This window comes from Culex pipiens, chromosome 2 (assembly GCF_016801865.2).
Source record: "Culex pipiens pallens isolate TS chromosome 2, TS_CPP_V2, whole genome shotgun sequence".
Lineage (NCBI taxonomy): Eukaryota > Metazoa > Arthropoda > Insecta > Diptera > Culicidae > Culex > Culex pipiens.
The window spans coordinates 33,480,162-33,504,758 of record NC_068938.1 but is presented as its reverse complement, the minus strand read 5'-3'; the positions used below and the strand labels follow the sequence as shown (position 1 = coordinate 33,504,758).

The 24,597-nt window shown below is 32.1% G+C and overlaps 2 protein-coding genes across 2 annotated transcripts; both read right to left on the bottom strand.

The window, feature by feature from the left end:
* Positions 1-10,385: 10,385 nt before the first annotated feature.
* On the bottom strand, positions 10,386-16,729 carry LOC120422041 (NPC intracellular cholesterol transporter 2-like). The gene is made up of 2 exons (XM_039585366.2): positions 16,443-16,729; positions 10,386-11,015 (listed from the first exon to the last, which is right to left on the bottom strand). The coding sequence occupies exons 1-2, from the start codon at positions 16,624-16,626 to the stop codon at positions 10,744-10,746; spliced, it is 456 nt and encodes a 151-aa protein (XP_039441300.1). The 5' UTR covers positions 16,627-16,729; the 3' UTR covers positions 10,386-10,743.
* Positions 16,730-21,627: 4,898 nt separating this feature from the next.
* On the bottom strand, positions 21,628-22,309 carry LOC120422034 (uncharacterized). The gene is made up of 3 exons (XM_039585360.1): positions 22,088-22,309; positions 21,809-22,042; positions 21,628-21,687 (listed from the first exon to the last, which is right to left on the bottom strand). The coding sequence occupies exons 1-3, from the start codon at positions 22,307-22,309 to the stop codon at positions 21,628-21,630; spliced, it is 516 nt and encodes a 171-aa protein (XP_039441294.1).
* Between the last annotated feature and the right edge of the window lie 2,288 nt (positions 22,310-24,597).

Here is a 24,597-nt window from a genome sequence, read left to right as displayed (position 1 = left end):
CAACATTTTTTTGATTTAAACGATTTATTGACAAATAACATGAAAATTTGACATAAAATAACACTCAGTGTGGGTTTTTGGAATTGCAAAAAATGTTGCATGGAACTCGTTGCAAAACTTGATTTTTTCAGCACTCTTTGTATTTATCCAACTCGGTGAACCTCGTTGGGTAAATGTACGACTCGTGCTGAAAAAATCCTTTTTTTGCAACTTGTTGCATACACTACTATTAACTGCTTTTAAAATGTTGATCCTTATTCCCTTTAAAGGTAAAAATATATCAATTTATAAATTTATCAACAACCTATAGTGTTTATTTTCATACGTATCAGAAAATCTACAAGTGATTTTTTCAAGCGTTTGTTCAAGAGGCATTATTTTATTTTTTAAATCAAAAACCTTTTTTTAACTTGGAAACTTAAATGAACTTTAATTAAGAATTATTTTCGTTGTTATTAAGTCGAGTTTGACACAAAACTACGTATTTTTGAAAACATACTCAACATTTCAGTTTTTTGCAATGAATTTTTCATGCATTTCAAATCGAATAACAACCTTTTAGAAAATACTCAAAATTTTCACAAAACTACGTATTAAAGAAAAAAATACACTCAAAGTTTCAATTGGGTAGCAATTGATTGGAATTTTTTCAGACATTTCGAATATTATAAATTTTAAACCTTTGAAATTTTGAGTATTTTTTAGAAAATACGTAGTTTTGTGAAAATTTTGAGCATCTAAAAATTTTTTAAAGCTTTCGTTTTTTTTTATAAAATATCTCGATCATCCCATATTGTGAAAAACTGAAATTTTGAGCATTTTTTTGAAAACATGTAGTTTTGTGAAAAATTTGAGTATTTTCAAAAAAAATGTGTTACAGCTTTCGAAGTGTATGAAAATATTCATATTGGGGAAAAAACAGTAATTTTGATTGTTTTTTCTTGGAAAATATGTAGTTTCGTGAAAATTTTTAGTATTTTCAAAAAATAATACTATATTTGTATTTGTATGAAAAATTCGAATCATTTGATACCCATATTGGAAAAAACTGAAATTTGGAGTATTTTTTTTAGAAATAACGAAGTTTTTTTTTAGTATTTAAAAAAAGTGTTATTACATTCCAAACGTATAAAAAAAATCCGATAATTTAATAACTCATATTGCAAAAAAATAAATTTTGAGTATTTTTTTTTCAAAAATGCGTCGTTTTGAGAAAAGTTTCATTATTTTCAAAAAAATGTGTTATAACTTTCGAAATGTATGAAAAAATCCCAATCGTTTGGAACCTATATAGTAAAAAATACGTAGTTTTGTGAAATATTTATTATTTGCAAAACAAAATATTACATTAGAAATGTATGAAAAATTCCGATCATTTGATACCCATATTGTAATAACAATAATTTTGAGTTATTTTGCAAAAAAAATCATGTAATTATAAGTGCAAACGATAGCTTAGATCATCCCGATTCCAAAACACTATAATGTTTGGCGTTAGTATGATTATAGCCAATGTCTCCTATATAGCCGAAATCCCATAAGCTCTGTGCTTCAGTTAAGCACTGGGCCGTGATTAACCGAAGCAGCTGAACGAATCAAAACCGGGGCAGTGCAAAACCGATGCGTGCAAAACCGGGGCATGACTGTAGGACTTTAAAAAAACAAAAAACCACGGAAGTGTGCAGCAGGTATTTCAATTACTTTTTTAAGTGTTTTTACCCGCTTTCCATTTGTTGAGTAATTTATTATCGCTCAGGTTTATTTTTTCAACATTCATTCACCAATTCATGTTAATTAGTTGAATTAAAAATGACTATTGTTGTTAATACTCGTATCAATCAAATTAGACAAAATAATCACAGTTGCAAAGATTTTGAAAAAGGTCGCTTCAAAAATTATATATATTTTTTTTCATTTGCTAAATTATTCTGAATGCATTTATACGTCGGCAAAATTATAATTTTTTAAATGTATTTTTTAAAGTCGATGAAATTTTTTCCATGTTTTTTAAAGTCGAAAAAAACTCATTTGAAAATATTTTTTATAAATGAAAGGATATACACAAAAAGTTTAAAATTACATACATTTATAAATCACATTTAAAAAAAAATAAATAACAATATTCATTATATTAAAAGTATGTGAGGCTACATACCAGCTACCAATTGTCTAATCATAGATGATTAGACAATTGGTAGCTGGTATGTAGCCTCACATACTTTTAATATAATGAATATTGTTATTTATTTTTTTTTAAATGTGATTTATAAATGTGTGTAATTTTTAACTTTTTGTGTATATCCTTTCATTTATAAAAAATATTTTCAAATGAGTTTTTTTCGACTTAAAAAAACATGGAAAAAATTTCATCGACTTTAAAAAATACATTAAAAAAATTATAATTTTGCCGACGTATAAATGCATTTAGAATAATTTAGCAAATGAAAAAATATATATTTAATTTTTGAAGCGACCTTTTTCAAAATCTTTGCAACTGTGATTATTTTGTCTAATTTGATTGATACGAGTTGATCTAAGTTTAATGAAAATTTCATTGCAAAGTTTTCAAAGGGTATCGTCCTTCATGAAATATTTTTGTCATTTAAATGAATGAACAATTTTTGAAAACTTCGTCCAAAAAATGACAAACAATGTATAGTCATTTTGATTAGAAATTTGGGTTTTTCTCTTAAAAGGATTTTTTTTTCATGTTTTCGATTAATCTGACAATGATGTGAGATTTTAAGATTTGATTAAGGGTAATCCCCCAAAACATATCAATAATTCTCGCAGGATTATTGTTGGCTGCATTTGAAAGAGGATGTGCTCAGAAGTTGCTTTCTTTTACATTGAGATATATTTTTTTAATGACAAGTTTTCAACAAAATTTAAGAACCAGGACCACCCTAACAAAACTGGAAAATAATCTTACTGCTTACTTTTGATGCATCTTAATCGGGCCAAATAAGTAAGTCAGTCATTTCAAAAAATCCCAAAACAGTTTTGGAATCCCCTTTGTAAATTTTTATTACATTTTTTCGCTGGATAAATGCTATGGTCCCTTTGGAACGAGCTGTCAAGAAAGACGTTTTCTGTCAAGAAGGGCCGATAAATTAATTATTTTTAAATTGATTTAAAAATCTATTTTAAATCGTTTGCGGTTGTTCAAAGGGTAAATTTTTAGAAAAATAAGCTTTAGCGTTGTGAACAAGAATAACATATTTAAGCTTAGTTTTAGGATCCAAATAACATCCACATCAATAATTACCTCTTTGTATTTGCTACAATTATTTGACATTGAAGTTGTAGCTATCGTTTTCTAATCATCAACATTTACAAGAAAATCAAATATCTATTCATTTTAGTGTTTTTTTATTTTTTAACATAAAATTTAAAAAATATGTGTGCCAAATTTACAGTGTGTTATCTAAACCGAGTAACAGCTTCAGCACTGGAAATCAAAAGAAAAATGGGAGGGGACAAAAACACCACACTAGCAACGAGGTCACGTTGGCAAGGCATTTTCCGCTTAGCTCCAAAAATGTACAATTGTTGACTTGCGGCATGAAAGGAATGTGTAACCGGAGAATAATGCCGAGTAGTTCTTTTTTCCCCTGCAACGCCAACGACTGGTATGGCAGGAATGTCCAAAGCAAACACTCTGCAGGACGAAACTGAATAGAAAAATCCTACTCACATTGGTCGAAATTACAAACCACGATTTTCCAACGGTACAGCAGGGTTAATTTGACGATGTTGGAACTTTTCCTGGTAGTTGCACTGGTAAGGACCAACTTACCCCTTGCATCCCAAAAATGCATTGTTGAGAATTTTTGTGGTCAGCCTGCTGCTTCTGAGAGCAGTTTTGTGGATTTGGTCCAGAGACCCAAGCTTACCGAAACCCAACCCTAGGAATACAATAGATCATGGCTTCATGAGTCATTGTGCTTGGGGTTGCAGTTCTATACGATGCTGCAGCCACATTCCAGCAAAACCCACAGTTCCACCGAGTCTCTCTGTAATTGTGTACGATTACAGTTGGACTGCTGCAGAGTTCTTTAGCGAAACACAATGCTCCAGTTGTTGTTGGTCGAGTTGCTGCTGGATGGTGGCTCGTGTGGTCTCAAATCCATGAAACTTTATATTTAATGTTTGCGGTTTACTCGTATGACTTTTGCCCTTTTCTCCGAGGACTTGCGAAACTCGGATTCGGTTTCTACCAGAAGCGTATTCGGGGACATTTTGCTTGACAGGGAGAGGGGAAGGTTGACTGTTTGGATTGCTGAAACTGAAGATTAGACCATTATTTTATTTAAACTTTTGTTGTTCAAAATCCTAATGTTACAAAATTGATATTTTCTGTATTTTTTTTTCAAAACATTAAGCAAGTTGAACAGAAAAGTTCACACAACTCTGTGCTCCCTGCTCCGCCCTGAAAGTTTAATTCCGGCACTCGGGAGGTCAACCGCCCGGAAGAAGATCCTGCTGCATGCAACCAACAGCGCCAGCACCGAAAGCCCAACCAAACCCAGCGTGAGGAGAGAAGTGTAATTTAATTTGATTCTTTCGGCTTACACAAACCAATAAACTCCCAGAGAAGACTTTTCCCTCTAATCCAGTCCCGGGGTTGCGGTCTTTGTGTGTCCCGTTGAAGGGAAAGATTTCCATGTGTCCTTTGTAGCTTTTCCTCCCAGCACGAAGAGTGTCCTCCGAGGGAGGTCTGCGGTTTCAAATCTCTCTTTCCCCTCTTCGAACCATGACTAGGAGTTTCCGAGCGACTCCAAGACTTTGGCCGACAATCAAGTCAAATAAATATCATGGTTATTTATGTTTTTAATCAAATTTTCAAGCCTCCCGAGCACTTTCTCTACCGAGCTCCGGAATCCCACCCCGGGGAGAAACAGGAACGACGCCTCCCAAAAAAAAAGAACACTTGCACTCGAAGTCACGTTGAGCGGAAACTTGGCCCTGGCATGCAAGCCGTATCGGAGACTGGACACCGGACCGGACGACAAAAAGCCACAAATAAATTAGTGATGGCTCGAAGCCCGGAGAGCTGTGTGTGACCTGTTATTAATTGGTGTTGTGGTTTTGCCAAAAAACAAAATTGAATCCGGTTCGGGGACACAAGCTGGAAAAGCTACTCGGAAAATGGGAGTGATGGATATGGCCTGAGGGAAGAGTGCCTGGTTCTTTGCCGGACAGAGTGCTTTTCGGTGTTTTTTTTTCGGGGGTGGGTTTTGTGGAAGAGGTCACTTATCTGGGGTTCTTTGTAGTTTCGACTGGATTGGACTCTGCAAATAGTTTTTAAGCTAGAGGTGCCTTTGAATAGTGACAGTGAGGAACTGAAGGCAGGTTAATTGAATCAGTTTGAGGTGATGGCAACTTGATGGAAGCTCATGAAATGAGTTTGGTGTGAAAGTTATCCTGAAATAATATTGATGAAATCTAGCATATTAAAAGTTGAAGTTGATTGAAATTTGTGTTGATAAAATGTAACTGCACTGATTTTTACAGTTTCAAAAGTTGATAAATATGTTTTGAGTTATTCCCTATGTCCAAAGTAGCCTTTTTGCGTCCATTCAAATGTCCATAAAAATTTTATAGCTGTCCATAAAAAAATGTTATCTAAATAGAATTTTGTATCTTCGGCAAAGGTATATTTAAGGGAAAATCGGGAAAATAGGCATACAGTCCTCACAAGATTATCCGAAGCATCGATTATCCGAAGTTTCGGAGTTCTGATAAACGAATCACGAATCATTTTTTTCGTATTTTTTTATTTTTTGCATTTAACATCAAATTCGAGTTCTGCGACCCCATTTTAGTCAAATTTGAATGGTTGATTGCCTATAAAACAGGGTGGCCACTCAAGTTGGGAAATCGGGAAAGTCGGGAAAAAGAAGGGAATCCGCCAAAATCCGCCAAAAATCGGGAAAAAGTCGGGAATTTATGATTTTTTGTCAAAAAGTCGGGAAAAATCGGGAATTCTGAGCAAACTTGTTTGAAAATTATTTTTTAACTCTTGAATAATTTTGTAATATTTTGTACAATTTTCAAATTGAATTCACTCATTTCTGCTTTAGTAATTTACTTTAAATTTAAGGTTCTTTTCACTATTTGAATATACTTGAGTATAGAAAAGCCTTTCAAAATTCTAATGAATATTGGTGTCTTTGACACAGATTTTCATAATATTTTTTATGAATCAAATGAACGCTATTAATTTTTGTTCATCAAACAAGAGGTAAAGTTAATGAAAAACTAATATAAAAATAGAGCCTAATGGCTAGCTAAGAGTAATGATTCTATTTCATTTTGTCACATAATTGAATATTTGAATACAGATTCCAACTTGAGTTTGGCAATGGTATTTTTTGGTAAATTATTTTTAATTGTTTAACTAAATTCATTTAGTAATTTATAATATATTTTTTTCCAAATTTTGATCTTGAACTTTTTTTTTGTGAGTATGGGTAACTTATCTACCATAGATGCCACAGATAAAGCTTGATTTTCAGTTTTCGAAAAATTTAAATATTGCATAAAATCCAAAATTGAATTTTTTTTTTACGTTTTGAAAACATAACGAAAATATTTAAATTGCAAAAAAAAATAATCCAGAAAATTTTGAGTTATTTAAAAATTGTTAAAAAAAATGTCTCTTCAAACATTTTGCTTAAAATAAAACATAAAATCATATCAAACTTAATTTTCATTAAAAAAACAGTTAAGTACTGGCCACTAGATAAATTAACATTGACTAAAAAAAAACAATTAAAAAAATCATGATAAATAAATTTATGAATCCCTTGACATTTTTCTAAATCCTTTGAATGAATAATAACAGTATGTTTTAATCATTTTTTCATTTAAAGTGATGATGAACATTAAAAAAAATAGGATCGAAATTTTAAGTTCAGTTATCTTTAACTTTTTGTCATTTTCAGTTGAAACGAAGGCCAATTAAAAAAATAACATGGAACAATGTTGAACTTTCGATTATTTTTTCAAATACTAATTGTTCGTGTTTCTACTCTGAATCATAATAATAAAATTCCATTTTTGTTGTTTTTTTTTTAATCTGTTGTTAAGTGTTTTTTCCCTAAATTTGCTTTTTTTAGATTTTTTTTTAATTTATTGAGATTTTTTTTTGTGGGTAATATTGACTGTTCTTTTAAAAAGTTTTTTGTTTGAAATCATTCTTAAGATAATAAATGCATATTATTTGAGCATTCTGAAAAGTCTGAAAAAAGTCGGGAAAAAGTCACCCTGCTATAAAATCAATAAAAGATTTTTTTTATCACCACCATTTTGGCCACCAAATTAGATTTAAAAATTCCAAATAACTTTAAAGTAGTTAAGGTGTCATAACTAAGCTCATAAATAAAAAATAACACAACGAATTTTTTTTCATGATTCGATTATCCGACGTGAAATTTTGCCAAGGCCTTCGGATAATCGGGTCTGGACTACACTCTGAAAAAATAACCCATTTTTAATTTCATATTTTTACACAAAAAATCAACTTGCGATAAAACACGATTTTCAATATTTTGAATATTTTGATTTTTTTTTAAGAATCGTATACGACAGCGATTCTCAACCTTCTTCTAGGCCGGTACCCCCTGCCATGTAAATCAAGTAGGCCCGGTACCCCCGTTGAGAATCGCTGGTATACGACAACATTTGAGCCCTGAAAATTAATATTGTTTTGAAAAAATCGAAACAAACTTTACTTCATTAGTCTTTCACAGAAGTTTTGATAAACATCGCTTTCGAGGTAAATCAACCTATATTTAATTTTTGTGACATTTCTGTAAATTTTCATGGTTTTCTAAAAGTGCCCCTGGTTGTCCAAATTTGAAAATATTGTTTTGAAAAGTTCAAAAAAAATCTAAAAAACTTTGCAAAATAAACTTAATTTTCATCAGTCATTCCATTCTCAGGATGCGAATTCTAAAATAAATAGATACAATTTTTACAAATAGCTGTAAAATTTTCATGGAAACTTTTATGTACTTTTTAAGTCATCACGATGGTCCCTACCAATTTTAAGGCAAATTAAAAAATACAAAAAAATAATTCAAAAAAGCTGCTTTCTGAGAGAGTTGCCTTTCTAAAGTTAAAATATCATGGTAATTGGTACATCTTTTATGTCAGAAAAAAAATGTAATTTTACCTCTAAAATTGTTTAAGTTTACCACTATTTTAGTGTTTTTTCACTATTTGAGTCTAAATTGAAGAGGTCATAAAAGAGGTCATTTTTAACCACTCAATTTTACACCATTTAAATTCACACCTTATTTTTAACGTGTATGACATTGCATCGTTTCTAATCAGATCATAATCAGACCCTAGCGCAGCCAATCTATCGAAGGGATCCTGGAGAGTGCCTTAGGTTAGATGACGCCTAGTTCTCTTCTTGTCATTTATTAACATTTGTAACCTCCGTGTATGACATTGCATCGTTTAAAAAGAATTGGAACTTCATTTAGTTCAAAAAACTTATATTTTTAATAAATAAATAAATAAATAAATGAGTCTTCAGGACATTTTTCAAAAGGTGATTTAAATTCAGGATTTTAAACAAATACGCTTTTTATAAATTGCGAATATCTTAGCAAATATTGAGCAGAAACTGGTATATTATAGTTAAAAAACTTTTTACTTCAATCTGAATGCATTGATAAATATTGGTTGAAACCAACGCTATAATAAGTACTCTAAGTTTAGCATTTTTTAATGATTTAATTTGTAACTGACTAACATTTTGAGTAATTTCAAAACCATTCAAAGAAGGTTTTTTATTTTGTCTACAAGGAGCTTTCAGCATGATTTTTGTGGTTATTATATAGAATATTTTTTTAAAAAGATAATTTTGTTTTGGAAACGTTTTGGTTGTTGTTCAATTATTGGCAAAACGTGTTTTTCAGAGCCTAAAGCATACCATCAAAAAACTAGACGAATAGTTACATTATTCATTCGAATAAAACCTTATAATCTGTGATTGCATAGAATTTTTTACAACAGAAAATAAATTTAGTAAAAGTTACTCATAAGCATTTAACTTAAAATCGGTTTTATTGAATTATATTGAAACATAATCATTTGTATAATAATTTCACTAATTTTCTACAATTGAACTTAATTGTTTTTGATAAAAATAATAATAATAATAATAAATACATATCTCACTAACAATATTTTTTGTTCCTCAATTAAAAACAATAATTTCTACCTTTCAGTGGTTGGTAGTGGTAATATAGCATAACTTGTAAAATGCTTTTCAAATACTTTAATGCAAGTTTAATCATAATTTCATTTCATTAACCTGAGATATAAACTACCTTTCTACAGCTGATTAATTCAAAGTTTGGAACAGAGTTTGCGGGTGCTAAATGAATCGAGTAAATCAACTGATGTAAAGAGTTGCAAAATTACCTAGAAAATAATTTATCAATATAATTTATCATCAATTTCATACCAAAATGATACTCTGAAGTTTTGTTTGTTTTTGCATTTATTTATTTAAGTGCGTTAATTAAACATTGTTGGATAATGATTTGTTTATTGCAGATGATGTTGTTGAAGAATATGTGACAAAATAATAATTTTTAATTAAACCAAATTACATGATAAACCTTTTGAATGTGTAAGTAAAATTTCATAAGGGCTCAAAATTTCCAGAAACCATGAATCTTTGTTACAGAAAATAAGATTACAGATTTTTTACTAAGATAATCTGTGTAAGAATAAAAATAATTCTTTTCAGGGTTTGAAATAAAATCAATATCATTCTACAAGTTAAATAGTTTGCAAAGCAATAAAATCAAACAGTTTAATTTGATAGCACACATTTTTTTCTTTCTGGCATCAACTCCCCAGCGGCAAAGATGCCTTGATAAACTGAACAAACATAAAACTACGCAGAAATGCGGACGGAAAAGAAGTTGTTAATATTGCCAGAGGATCAGAAAATAGAGTCAACCATCACCACCCAGCAGATGAAAATAGTCTGACATTCGCCGTACGGCGACTATTTGCGCTCGCATCAACTAACATAAAACAATTTTGTTTCATATCGTTAAATTGATAAGATCAGCACCACGATGGACCGACTTTCGTCCAAAGACTTTTCTCCCATCAGGACGTTGGATCCTCTTTTCTCGCCTCCCCAATCACAACCATTTACGGTTTTTATCACTCTTCCTCCCAAAGTGTAGTTTTTCTTTCTTTCTGTGTGTTTTGTCGCACTCGGAAACATTGTGGACTTATTTTTCCTCCTTCACGAGAGTCGCAATGACCCTACTTTATGGTATCTGTTTGCCCCAACCCCAGATGCCTTGGTTGGTTGTCTAGTTTCTTGTCCTTTTTTCCCGAGGTCCGTCCGTCCGTGATGGAGGAGAAGAAGCGCAATTTCTTTCAGATTAATCGTTTTATGGCACTTTTCTAATTAGAGCCAGGAAAAGAAAAACGGTCCGACAGCCAGACAATTGCCCTGCGCACCCCAAGAAGACGAGCGATTTTTATCGGTTTGTGCGCTAGACGACGACCCACGTCTTGTCCTGTCTTGTTGCCATTTGACCTCAATCTTTTTTTGGGTGAAAATTGGAGAAGAACGTAATTGTTGAAAAAAGCTTACAAAACTTTAATTGTTGAAAATCAATAGGTAAAAATAAAAATAGTAACATTCTAAACTATAAGAGTTAAAATTAAAAATAGTTCACAGCTGATCATTGCTTATTTATTAACAACCTTGGCGTCGATCTTGAAGCAGACGGCGATGCCCGAGTCCGCGTGCAGCTGGAACTCGATGTTAATCTTGACGTTGCTCACCGGCGATTCCACCGGGACGTCGCCGGACGCCTCGATGCGCTGGTTGGCCTCCAGCGGACACTTGGCGTTGTTCAGCTTCTGGCAGCCGTCCTGGTGCTCCTTCGGAAGCTCGTACGGGATGGTGAGTCCAGCAAGCCGGGGGATCACTTTGGCTTTCAGTGTGTTGGTGGCAGTGGCTGGAAAGTGTAAAAGGGCGTTGTTTCAGTGAAGTGAAAACTTCATAACAGTATTTTTGCAGTTGAGCAATTCTTTACCAAAACCAGAAACGGATTTTATTTGTAATTTTTGATTTGACTCAATCTTTGTGGGAGCCTTCCCTATGATCAAATAAGCTATTTTGTGTCATTGGTTCACCCATACAAGTCTCCATACAATTTTGGCAGCTGTCCATACAAAAATGGTACGTAAATATTCGAATATCTGTAACTTTTGAATGAATTTTCTGATCAACTTGGTGTCTTCGGCAAAGTTGTAGGTATTGGTGAGGACTATTGAGAAAAAAATAGGCACACGGAAAAAAGCCGATTTTTTAATTATTATTATTTTCATAAAAACTCAATTTCCCAAAATACGTATTTTTTTATTTTCGACATTTTTGATATGTTTTAGGGGACAAAAACCCGCAACTTTTGAGCCATAGAGAAACATGGTCAAAAAATCTGCCGCCGAGTTATGAATTTTTGAAAAAATAGTGATTTTTGAAAAAAATCGAAATTTCATGCAAAAACAAATCTGACGTAATTTTTTAATGTTAAATTGAATTTCCAATCGAAAAGTACTTTACAGAATTTTTGATAAAAGGTTCTGTTTTCAAGATAAAGCCACCAAAAGTTTGATTTTAGCGAAAAAGTTGCAGTTTTTCGATTTTTAAAAATAATGACCATGAGTGACCATTTCCGAAAATATTTTTTTGAAGAGTTCAGAAAATTTGCTATAAAATTGTCTAAGAGACATTGATTATTGGACCTCTGGTTGCTGAGACACAGCGGCTTAAACATAAAGAAACACGAAAATTTGAAGTTTTCTAGGTCTCACCCGAACAGCCCACCATTTTCTAATGTCGATATCTCAGCAACTAATGGTCCGATTTTCAATGTTAAAACATGAAACATTTGTGAAATTTTCCGATCTTTTCGAAAAAAACATTTTGATTTTTTTTTAATCTATACTTACATTTTAAATGGGCGTAATATTCAATAATAAAAAAATAAAATTTTCGGCGATACTTAGATACTTTGGAAACTCATAATTGCAAAAAAAAAAAAAAAAACTGGCCAGGCGTATAATTCACTAAAAAATCCTTTATTCATGAAAATTTTGAAATCATGGCGTTTTTTTTTAATTTTTATGCTTTTGCAACGGCTTAGATGCAAAATAAATTTCACTATTTTAACAAATTTGAACCAAACTGCATCACCAATTCAAAAGTGATGAAAATGCATATGGGAGATTTATGCGATCAGGAGCAATCGACTTTCCTTTTTTCCTTATTTGGATAAAATGTTGTCTATGGATTCTTTATGTAAAAATTAGTTTACACTATTGTCATTAATTTTTTCGAACATTTTTTTTTTTGTGGTTTGGGCATGTCAATATTCGAATATTTGTATCTTGGGAAGCATTTCCAGATCGATTTGTTGTCATCATCAAAATTGTTGGCTGTATTGTAGGCCCTTAGAAAAATCGGTACACGCAAAGTAGTGTTTCCTAATTTTTTATTGGACTTTTTATCATTAAAAGTTGCCTCCTAAAATATGTATTTTAGGTTTTTTGAAACTTTTTGATATTTTTTAAGGGACTAAAAGAAAGCTTTTGCGCTAGAGTTAAAGATGGTGCGAAAGCTGGTGCCGGAGATATGATTCAAAAACAGATATTTGAAACAAAATAATGTCAAACGAAATTTTGTTAAAATTGCAAAGTTTATACAGAAAGACATTTTAAGGAGAATATTTGCAAAAAATACTCCGCAAAAGAAAAGCACTTTTACAGAAATTAAAAAAGTTAAAGAAATTTCCTATTATATTCCTTTTTGAAAAAACTTTTTAAACTAGCTTTGAAACTATTGGTTCCGATGTTCGATATCGAACTCTTGGATTCGAACCTTTTACAAAATTCAGCTCTCTTTAAAAAAAATATTCACACTTAAACACTTTGCTCAACAATTAAAAATGTCTAACATAAATATGTAAGGCTCTCTAAAAACGATCTCTTGATTCTTAATAATTTAAATTATTTTATAAAGAGAAGCGAAAAAATCTCGAGTTTAACTAAGTTGGATTATTAGATAACAGTGAGAAAACTCTTTTTCACAAAATAAATACTATTAATGGGCAGTTTCTAAGTAATCATTAGGGTTTTTTTTCCGTGATTTTTTTTTTCGCGAGATCCCGTGAAATTTCATGTTTGTGTGAAACTGTAATTATTTTTCTCAAAATGATTTATCTAACACAAATAGGTGAGCAATTCTCTACGAAATCAGTCTTTTTTCTTCAATTTTAATTTTTGTATTTTTTAATCCGACTGAAACTTTTTTGGTGCCTTCGGTATGCCCAAAGAAGCCATTTTGCATCACTAGTTTGGCCATATAATTTTCCATACAAATTTGCCAGCTGTCCATACAAAAATGATGTTTGAAAATTCAAAAATCTGTATCTTTTGAAGGAATTTATTGATCAATTTCGTGTCTTCGGCAAAGTTGTAGGTATGGGTATGGACTACACTGAAAAAAATGATACACGGTAAAAAAAATTTGGTGATTTTTTATTTAACTTTTTATCACTTAAAATTGATTTGCAAAAAAACACTATTTTTATTTATTTTTTTTTGATATGTTTTAGAGGACATAAAATGCCAACTTTTCAGAAATTTTCAGGTTGTGCAAAAAAACTTTGAGCGAGTTATGAATTTTTTAATCAATACTGATTTTTTCAAAAAATCTAAATATTGGTCGCAAAAATTTTTCAACTTCATTTTTCGATGTAAAATCAAATTTGCAATCGAAAAGTACTTTAGTAAAATTTTGATAAGGTGCACCGTTTTCAAGTTAAATCCATATTTAGGTGACTTATTTGAAAATAGTCGCAGTTTTTCATTTTTTTAAATTTGTGCACACTTTTGGAAAAAATATTTTTAAGAAGCTGAGAAAATTTTCTATATTTTGCTTCTTCGGACTTTCGATTTTGTGAAAAAATTAGTATTGATTAAAAAATTCATAACTCGCTCAAAGATTTTTTGCACAACCTGGAAACTTCTGAAAAGTTGGCATTTTATGTCCTCTAAAACATATCAAAAAATAAACAAAAATAAAAATAGTGTTTTTTTGCAAATCAAGTTTTAGTGATAAAAAATTAAATAAAAAAATCACCAAATTTTTTTTACCGTGTATCATTTTTTCTCAGTGTAGTCCGTATCCATACCTACAACTTGGCCGAAGACACGAAATCGATCAAAAAATTCCTTCAAAAGATACAGATTTTTGAATTTTCAAACATCATTTTTGTATGGACAGCTGCCAAATTGGTATGGAAAATTATATGGACAAACTAATGATGCAAAATGGCTTCTTTGAGCATACCGAAGGCACCAAAAAAGTTTCAGTCGGATTAAAAAATACAAAAAAAAAATCGAATGACCGAAATCCTAGAGAACTGCTCAGGTATAAACATAATCTTATGGACTACTGTAGAATTACGTGAGTGAATACCCTTGTTCAATTACTAACATAAGGTTAGTGATTTTTGATTTTATGAATTTTATCAAATCATGTTTATTTTTCAAAATAACAACATGATAAATATTTTATCCACACAGACTATTTAAGTAAAATTCATTACTTTTCAATTAAAAAGCTTGATATGAACCATTTAAAGAATTGTTCAGATTTTTCAGTGTTTTTAGAAACTTACTTGTTGCTATTTTATTTGAAAGTATAGTTTCAACAGAAGTCAAAAGAATCATGCTTTGTTTTATTGAAAATAAAATGAAAGCTATGAAATCAACTATTATTAATTTTACAGTCTTATTAAATTTTAACGATTTTTGATTATTTGGTTGAATGATTCCCGTGAAAGTTTAAAAAAATACTACTTTTTTGTTTGTGTTTTAATTTTGTATAAAAAATTGTTTTTGTATTATTTTTGACTTTTGATTTAAAATTGAAATTTTGAAATAGGAGATGAAAACAATAAAAAAAAATAATAATGTGTCAAATGTCACGCATAAAATCAAATTATTTCACTCATTTTTGATGGAAAAGATTGTTAAATCTTGCTTTGATAGGAAATTGAATAAATTGAAACTAATCTGCGAAAACTTTTTAACTTTTTAAGTCGAATATTAAAAAAATGGCAGTTCAATAAATGAAAATACGCATGCCCTACATTTTATTTCAAAATTTATTTACATAATCGAGCGATTTTACGAAAAAAAGTTTTGAATAGGTTACTATTTGCGTTTCTCTTTGTTTCGTCGTCCGTGTCTGTCGCGGGTGACCATGGACGGCCATGATCGATGACGACCAACTTTTTCAAAACTTTTTTTCGTAAAATCGCGATAACTCGTGATGTTGATAAGCAAACCCCTTATGTTTATATATCAAAATGTTTGTAATTGTCTGCTCTACAACTTTGTAGAACATTGTTATACTCTAAAAAATAACCCTGCAAAGTTAGAAAAAACACGAAATTTTAAAATGAAAAATTTTGTTCTAAATGAAAAAATGATCCTTCTGGGTCAATGTAGATTCGAAAAGAACATTGAATTTCCCATAAAATGACATGTTCCAAAATTTTTTACAGTCGAGTAACGGAAAATGGGAGAATTTTTAAAACATTTTTAGTGTTTTTTTCGATGAAAAATACGTTTTTTCGGAATTCTGAGTACGCCATCAAATCGGGCGTCTAGTTTTACATAAAAGTCCCTTTAACACCAAATTTCTATCTCATCACCGTTTCAGGCTGCAAATTATTGAAAACCACCTCTTTTTTCGCATGTTCAAAAATGGAAGGGGTCGTACCGCCCCTCCGTCACGAGATATCAAAAAATGGACCTCAGATTCGTGATCAGGAACAAAAGTTACCCCTTAGGACAAAGTTTCAAGCAAATCGAAGAGGGGTCGGGGCAACTGCTGTGTGAGTTGGCGGAGAATTACCCATATACCATTTTTCAATAGTTTTCATCAATACCTACAGCTATCTCGAATATAGGGAATGCATGGCCAAAATTCAAAATCTCAAAAATAAAATATAGCTACATCTAACGACTCATTAACATTATTAACTGCTCTGTACAAAAATGACAATTTTAAAAAAATAATCAAAAAAGAGTTGTTCACGGAGATTTAAAGCCCAACAGGACTCATCTTGAATCTCAAGAAATGCTTCGGGCAGAGGATGCCAAATAGCTATTAAAAACTTTTTTTTGAGTTTGCCGTGGGATTTGAACCATCGACCTTTGGATTGTTAGTCAAGAGTGCGATCCAACATTCAAGCAACTTAAAGTAACACGATTGAATTTTCCAGAACCCTTGAAGAAGACCGCATAGCTGGACATTTTAAACTACGCCTTGGAGAGCCCTTTGAAAGAACGTAAAAAACACAACTTACGATTGATAAACTCGGCACTAAACTTCAAGTTCTGCCCGTTCACAATGGTGCAGGGAGCTTTGGAGCAGCCCTCGATAACCAGCTTGGTGGGAATGGATCCTTTCTTGCACTTTTGCACCTCCAACTGGCCGAAGCTGCTCGGCACGATCAAACAAGCCATAACAAACAGCAGTAGTTTCGACATTTTTGATAAATTTTAGTTTTAGTGCGGTTTTTTTTAAATCGATTAAAAAATTATAAAGCAAACTTATCACGTCAAAACTTTCTTCGATACTGATTCCGATTTCTGTTCACAAAGCTTCTTTTATCACTCATCAATCGCGAATGAGAGAGTGTGTATTTAGTGATTGCTACCTTTCCCCTCTTGATAAATGCCAATAAAGAAAGTTTGCTCCCTCAGAAGAAGAAAAAACAGTAGCACGTACAAATTAGTTGTTGCTCTTCATAGCTTTCCCGGGCGCGTGTTTCTTATCAGTGGGACCACTTAATTGCGGAAAGCACCGCACCCACTCACCCTCAAGAGCCTCCACGCTTACAGAATACTTTGCTTTTGAAGCTGGTTTAGGGTGGGTGCTCTTAAAATTGTCAATTCTTTAATTTATTTTATGAAATTAGAATTGAATTCTTTTGAGATTATTCATTTCAGTGTTGCCATTTTTTTTTTCAAATTTTGTAGTACAAATTAATAGTCAAAATAATTTTAAAAAATTTAATGATTGCGAAAATAGCATCACTTTCCTTATTCCACCTCCTTATTCCTTCTCGTTCCAACAAACGCTCGTCCGGCGCGATTTTACGAAAATAAAAGTTGTTTGTTAGTTCTTGCAACCCTCACTTTCCTGAAGGGGTTTTTTCCCCACCCAGAAGCTTCCACAAACAAATCTTGCGTGATTTTTCTCCCCTTTGGTCCGCGCCAAATTTTGCCCAAGAAGGCAGCGTGCCAATTGGCCTGGCTGGCAGCACTGCCCCCTCCACTTGGAACTCTTCCTTTTTTTGCCCCCGTTGGTGGACTCGCAAGATTATTGGGTAAACATTTTGATGGGACTTTATGGGCCAACCCAGTGGAATTTGATGTTATTTTCATTGTGTCAGGGGTGAGGATTGCTGTTGAGCTGTTGGAGCTGGAAAACTTTTATAATGAATTTAGTTTTATTATTATTTGTTGTTCGCTTGATAAGGCACGAGGGTTGGAGGGGTGAAAACCACTTTTGCCCATGCTCTGTTTGGTGATAGTTTGACTTAGCTGAGCGTTGAGCCAACACCAAACGCGTTGATAGCTTTCAAGTGTTTTGCTGATTAAGTTCAAGTGTCTCGTTGATAAGTTTTACGGAAATAATAGAAACATTTGTTGATCTGAGCTGAAAGTGTTGTTTCACTTCAAGAGTTGTTATATAATGGTCAGCAAATATTTTTCATTAAATTGAACTAGAAATATACAACGCATTTTTGAATTCTCTAACATATGACATGATGTCATCCGTGAAAAGCTCGTAAAAAGAAATCTCCCATCCAAATTTCCCCCTTTTCAGCACTTTTGTTTCAGCTCCCTCCCTCCAGAAAAGAAATCCACTTTCCCAGGCTCTGGTTTCCAAATCCAAAACATCATTTCAGCCACATTACGATCCAAAAGTGGAATCTCATTCCCATTTCATAATCCAAATATGCAATTTCGTTTCGGTTCTCTCCTTTTGCGCCATCGCGTCAGAGTGCTGGGGCATGGTCTGGGACTGTGACAATGTTTTACGTTGTTTCCATTGCAGCGGAACGGATGGCAGAACCGCCATCCGAGGATTTGTCCCTGTCCAAAAAAAAAAACAACAAGCAAACACAAAACGCAGATTCCTCAAGTCCCGAAATGATGGTTGCATAATAAAATTATGCAGACATAATTTGTTTGCATGCAGATTTATAAAACGATAAGCATAAATTTGCTATTTTCTTCGTTTATTTTTGAAATGGCGTATCTTTCTCTGGGGTGGCACTGTAGAATGGAGGAAGAGCTCTTGTTTTTTGTGTGTTAGCTGTATATTTTTTCCCAATTTGAGATTCAATCGGCTCAAATCGAGGAACGAACAGTCTCTTTTGTTTTTGTGATCGTGTCTTGCATGTTTGCATCAGTATCTCTGAGATAGTTGATGCAAATTATTATACAGCTCTTCTTTATCACTAATGTTTACATACATTTATGATTTACCCTACGATTCCCCCTATACATAACACACAATAATCAATTGAAACGGAGCGTTTCGCACGGTATGTCCACATTTCCTGCCTCCCTTATCGATTTTGTGAAATATGTTTCGTTCAAAAAATATTCTGTTGTTTTTGTTTTTGTTTTTGTTTTTGTTTTTGTTTTTGTTTTTGTTTTTGTTTTTGTTTTTGTTTTAGTTTTTGTTTTTGTTTTTGTTTTTGTTTTTGTTTTTGTTTTTGTTTTTGTTTTTGTTTTTGTTTTTGTTTTTGTTTTTGTTTTTGTTTTTGTTTTTGTTTTTGTTTTTGTTTTTGTTTTTGTTTTTGTTTTTGTTTTTGTTTTTGTTTTTGTTTTTGTTTTTGTTTTTGTTTTTGTTTTTGTTTTTGTTTTTGTTTTTTTTTTTGTTTTTGTTTTTGTTTTTGTTTTTGTTTTTGTTTTTGTTTTTGTTTTTGTTTTTGTTTTTGTTTTTGTTTTTGTTTTTGTTTTTGTTTTTGTTTTTGTTTTTGTTTTTGTTTTTGTTTTTGTTTTTGTTTTTGTTTTTGTTTTTGTTTTTGTTTTTGTTTTTGTTTTTGTTTTTGTTTTTGTTTTTGTTTTTTGTTTTTGTTTTTGTTTTTGTTTTTGTTTTTGTTTTTGTTTTTGTTTTTGTTTTTGTTTTTGTTTTTGTTTTTGTTTTTGTTTTTGTTTTTGTTTTTGTTTTTGTTTTTGTTTTTGTTTTTGTTTTTGTTTTTGTTTTTGTTTTTGTTTTTGTTTTTGTTTTTGTTTTTGTTTTTGTTTTTGTTTTTGTTTTTGTTTTTGTTTTTGTTTTTGTTTTTGTTTTTGTTTTTGTTTTTGTTTTTGTTTTTGTTTTTGTTTTTGTTTTTGTTTTTGTTTTTGTTTTTGTTTTTGTTTTTGTTTTTGTTTTTGTTTTTGTTTTTGTTTTTTTTTTTGTTTTTGTTTTTTTTTTTTTTTTTGTTTTTGTTTTTGTTTTTGTTTTTGTTTTTGTTTTTGTTTTTGTTTTTGTTTTTGTTTTTGTTTTTGTTTTTGTTTTTGTTTTTGTTTTTGTTTTTGTTTTTGTTTTTGTTTTTGTTTTTGTTTTTGTTTTTGTTTTTGTTTTTGTTTTTGTTTTTGTTTTTGTTTTTGTTTTTGTTTTTGTTTTTGTTTTTGTTTTTGTTTTTGTTTTTGTTTTTGTTTTTGTTTTTGTTTTTGTTTTTGTTTTTGTTTTTGTTTTTGTTTTTGTTTTTGTTTTTGTTTTTGTTTTTGTTTTTGTTTTTGTTTTTGTTTTTGTTTTTGTTTTTGTTTTTGTTTTTGTTTTTGTTTTTGTTTTTGTTTTTGTTTTTGTTTTTGTTTTTGTTTTTGTTTTTGTTTTTGTTTTTGTTTTTGTTTTTGTTTTTGTTTTTGTTTTTGTTTTTGTTTTTGTTTTTGTTTTTGTTTTTGTTTTTGTTTTTGTGTTTGTTTTTGTTTTTGTTTTTGTTTTTGTTTTTGTTTTTGTTTTTGTTTTTGTTTTTGTTTTTGTTTTTGTTTTTGTTTTTGTTTTTTGTTTTTGTTTTTGTTTTTGTTTTTGTTTTTGTTTTTGTTTTTGTTTTTGTTTTTGTTTTTGTTTTTGTTTTTGTTTTTGTTTTTGTTTTTGTTTTTGTTTTTGTTTTTGTTTTTGTTTTTGTTTTTGTTTTTGTTTTTGTTTTTGTTTTTGTTTTTGTTTTTGTTTTTGTTTTTGTTTTTGTTTTTGTTTTTGTTTTTGTTTTTGTTTTTGTTTTTGTTTTTGTTTTTGTTTTTGTTTTTGTTTTTGTTTTTGTTTTGTTTTTGTTTTTGTTTTTGTTTTTGTTTTTGTTTTTGTTTTTGTTTTTGTTTTTGTTTTTGTTTTTGTTTTTGTTTTTGTTTTTGTTTTTGTTTTTGTTTTTGTTTTTGTTTTTGTTTTTGTTTTTGTTTTTGTTTTTGTTTTTGTTTTTGTTTTTGTTTTTGTTTTTGTTTTGGTTTTGTTTTTGTTTTTGTTTTTGTTTTTGTTTTTGTTTTTGTTTTTGTTTTTGTTTTTGTTTTTGTTTTTGTTTTTGTTTTTGTTTTTGTTTTTGTTTTTGTTTTTGTTTTTGTTTTTGTTTTTGTTTTTGTTTTTGTTTTTGTTTTTGTTTTTGTTTTTGTTTTTGTTTTTGTTTTTGTTTTTGTAGAAAAAGTATTTTATTCCTTTTTTTCTTATATCAGGCAGAGTCGTTTTATAGTTTAAAATGGTTGAAGTCAAATGATGATGTTCACTTGAAGTTTCCATTACTTAATTAGAACAACAAATAAACACATTCCAAACCGTGCTCGCAAACAAACGAACCGATTCATTCCAATTAATTCTGATTCCAACATCGACTTTAACACCCTCTTTTAACATTATGCACGCTCCCTTTTGCATGAGAGAAAAACGAAAACTCCCCCTTCAAGAGTAGCCAAACACACACACACACTCGTTCACCCACCCTTCATTTTCAAAACGACGCGATTCGCGTGAGGGACAACCAATTTTCCCCCTTTTTATTTGCGCTGTCCACCCCCTCGACCACTCTGTTTATTATTCACCCTTCTCGTTCAGCATAACTTCCCTCCTGCCACAGAAAGCTTATGCTGCTTGTTGATCGAAGCAATTAGTCGTCGTTGCGTTGCGTTGTGGTGGGTGGAGATGAGACTTGCCTTTTCGAGAGGGCTCGTCCTTAAAAGAAGGGGTGGAATATTTTTTTTTTTTTTTTTTTTTTTTATATAAAATATAGTTTTATTAGATGATAAATTATACAAGTAGATGGATTAATCACATGTGGTGGTCATCATAATATTTGTAGGGATTGCGGTACCCTTTTCGACGTCTTCTCGTATAACTATTGTTTGTTTGTTTCGCCAGTTCTGCTTCGTTCTCATCATTGGTTTTCTCTTCGTTTTCGTCGTTGTCTTCTTCTACTGCAGAAATATCCATAGGTTTGGACTGTCTCTCCAGCGGATTGTCTGTTGGTTTTTTGGGAGGCACAAAGGTCGTTGGCTTAGTTGGTGATGTTAATGTTGTTGTTGTTGTTGTTGCTGTTTCTGTTGGTTGTGATGTTTTTGCTGCTGATACTGGTGGTGTTGGTGATAGTGGTGTTGTTGCTAGTGGTGATGGTGCTATAGTTGATTTTTTTACTTCGTCGCACTTCTTCCCGGGATGAAGTGGATTTGCACAATGGCGACAAGTTCTCACTTGTTGGTTGTAGCTCGTGTAGCTTATTTCCGTCTCCACCTTAATGAAGGACGGAATCGGCTTCTTCAAAACCATCCGGACAACTCGAACTCCATTCGGGATCCCTGGGAAGTACTCCCGCCAGACCTCTCTCCGAATGGACTTGACTTCTCCGTAGGCCTCGAGATGGGAGACGATTAAATCGTTAGGCATATGTGGCGGCAAGTCATGGATGCGAACTTGAGTCGCGTTGTCCTCCACAAAAATAGGGATACGGAAGGTTTGGCCCCTGCATCCTACCTTGTGTTTGAGGTTGTGCTGGTCGACTAGGTCCGAAGCTTCCTCCGGCGATCCTAGCTCGATGATGACATGGTTGCGGGAATTGTTGAGTTGAAGGTTTTTTACTCGTTGTTGGTCCAGTTTGAGGTCCTTAGAGATAAACTTCGTAACGGTCTCGATGTCCGGTCTCACCGGCATGACGTTGAAGTCGATTACGACGGCGTTCCGGCGATATTTCGACATGGCGAAATATTTTAACACGGCCCCGACAGGGGGAAAAGAGAAAAAGAAACCCGTAAAGACTAGCGTTTACGTCCGACAGCAGCGAGAGCAAGCTGTCGTCTGGAATATGAGAAAATATGATGTGTTTCTCGTGCAAAGGAGGGAATGTCAATCTTTCTTCCAAGTGTTTGTGGACTTTCCATCAGCATTATTTAATGCTTCAGTTCAGTACTTGAATGAACAGCACTTGGCTGCTTTTTGTGCCTGTAGTGCATCCTTTTCGAAAGGGGGGTTGTTTGTCCCTTTTGGGCAGGGGTTGTCGTTCTGTGGAATTATAAGTTGAGAAGCACAATTCTACCAGTTTTGAAAGGGCCAAGGATGGTTTCCCCCTCAAAAAGGAACATTCCTTAGAATAATTGACAAAATCAGCTTAAACAAGTCAATATTTGTGCCACCCTCAAAGATGTTTAATCTTGCGGAAAAATGATATCGTTGGGGTTTTCCAAACAAAAATATCAATCTTTTCTATCGGAAAACCCCAACTTTCTCTCTTTCTCTCAACCATTATCGGGAGTGAGTGAGAGCCATATGCTCCATCAGCTGATTCGGGAGCCACACACGTGCCAGCCAGGGCTAGACGAAAAACAGCAGTTTTCTCACCATCACCGAAAAAAGCAGGACAGAGATGCTGCGCAAAAGAAGCCAGAATTTCTTCTGCTCACTTTTTGCCGCGTGGAGTCCACGTGGATGCGGAAAGACAGTGGTGAGACTGTTGTTGTCTCTCTTTGGCGTGGTTGGGGGGGAAAACCACGAGGAACGTGGTCAGATGCGGGAGATGAGGTCCTTTTCGCACGGGTTTTGAGGATGGTGGCACTGTGAAAAGTTGGAGTTTAACGATTTGTTTTAATTTTCATTTATCGCTTTTTTGATTTTTTTAAGCCTTGTTCTAGAATTTGCTTAGTCTTAAAATGAGGGCTTAACGTCATGATACAAAATTCGGACAATTTTTTTTTTGCTAAAGCTAGCAGAAACTCCTGTACAGTCCAGACTTGATTATCCGAAGTCTTGAGTCTTTTTGTAACATCTTAGGCTCGCCTTGAAATTTGACTTTTAAACTAAAAAATTAAAAATCTCATAGAAGTTGCGTGTTTTTTTCTTTCAGTGTATTTTTCAGAAATTCCGTCTAATTTCCTACAAGTTTGTCTTTGACCACTTTTTGATACGATGCAACGGCTTCGAGATATATTTTATTAATATTATGAATTACAAAAAAAAAAAATAAAACACTTACGCCCTTCTCAAATGTAATTATCGAGTGAAACTGGCTCCATATACACAAAAATGGCTTACATAAGCGTTGGATAACATGTCTACAACGTTTCATTGAAATCGAAGCTGGAATCAACTTTTTTTTTCGTAAAATCGTGATAACTTGTGATGGTTTTAACCAAACCCCTTTTGCTTAAATATGAAAATTTTCAATCATCTGGGAATGCACAGTGTTCGGAATGGCAAAATTAAGTGGAATAAATTAATAACTCCTTTATTTGACGTCCTAGCCAAATGGTGTCTTCCGAAGAGTTGTTGTACTTGATAAGGGCTGTCTTTCGAAGTTGCAGGGTGACAACCTTCCAAGGTGTCAACCAAAATCTAACTTTGTTGAATGACGTTGTAGGGCCTTGGTGTCTTCGGCAAAGTTGTAAAGAAGAAAATTTCATGAGATTCTGTCGCTTTCACCAAATTTGTAGCTCTTAATATACTCGAGATATACGCTATTTAAGCAAAACGGTCGAAAAAAGAATTTTTTTGGTGATAACTCAAAATTTTAGCCACTGGTCAAATTTTCATCAAATTTTGTAAAATATCACATTCACGGTGCCGTTGCATTTTTTCATAGTTAATGTATAAAATTCACTTGAGAAAAACGTGACACTTTAAGAGTATCGTAATTATCCTTTTTGCAATTCCGTCGTGAAACTACTTACTTTTCCTGTCATTCTTGAACGACGAAATAGCCTACTTTTCTGTACCAAAAATAACAGAATCGAATAGCACCACTTTTCAAAATAAATGCTGAAAAGTTCTACTTTTCAGCACTGAAATGGGTGCTGAAAAGTTGAACTTTTCAGCACTTGTTTCGAAAAGTAACACTTTTCAACATTTTTTTTTATTTAAACGATTTATGACAAAATACATAAAAATTTGACATAAAGTTTCACTCAGTGTGTGTTTTTTGGAATTGCAAAAAATGTTGTATGGAACTCGTTGGAAAACTTGATTTTTTCAGCACTCTTTGTATTTATCCAACT

Excerpts from the sequence above, each read along its gene's own strand:
- LOC120422041 (XM_039585366.2), bottom strand. The coding sequence starts at position 16,626 with ATGTCGAAACTACTGCTGTTTGTTATGGCTTGTTTGATCGTGCCGAGC. Across the intron at positions 11,016-16,442 it reads TAGTGCCGAGTTTATCAATC|CCACTGCCACCAACACACTG; the intron begins GTAAGTTGTGTT and ends TACACTTTCCAG.
- LOC120422034 (XM_039585360.1), bottom strand. The coding sequence starts at position 22,309 with ATGTCGAAATATCGCCGGAACGCCGTCGTAATCGACTTCAACGTCATG. Across the intron at positions 22,043-22,087 it reads AGCACAACCTCAAACACAAG|GACAACGCGACTCAAGTTCG; the intron begins GTAGGATGCAGG and ends ATTTTTGTGGAG. Across the intron at positions 21,688-21,808 it reads ACACGAGCTACAACCAACAA|TATCAGCAGCAAAAACATCA; the intron begins GTGAGAACTTGT and ends CAACACCACCAG.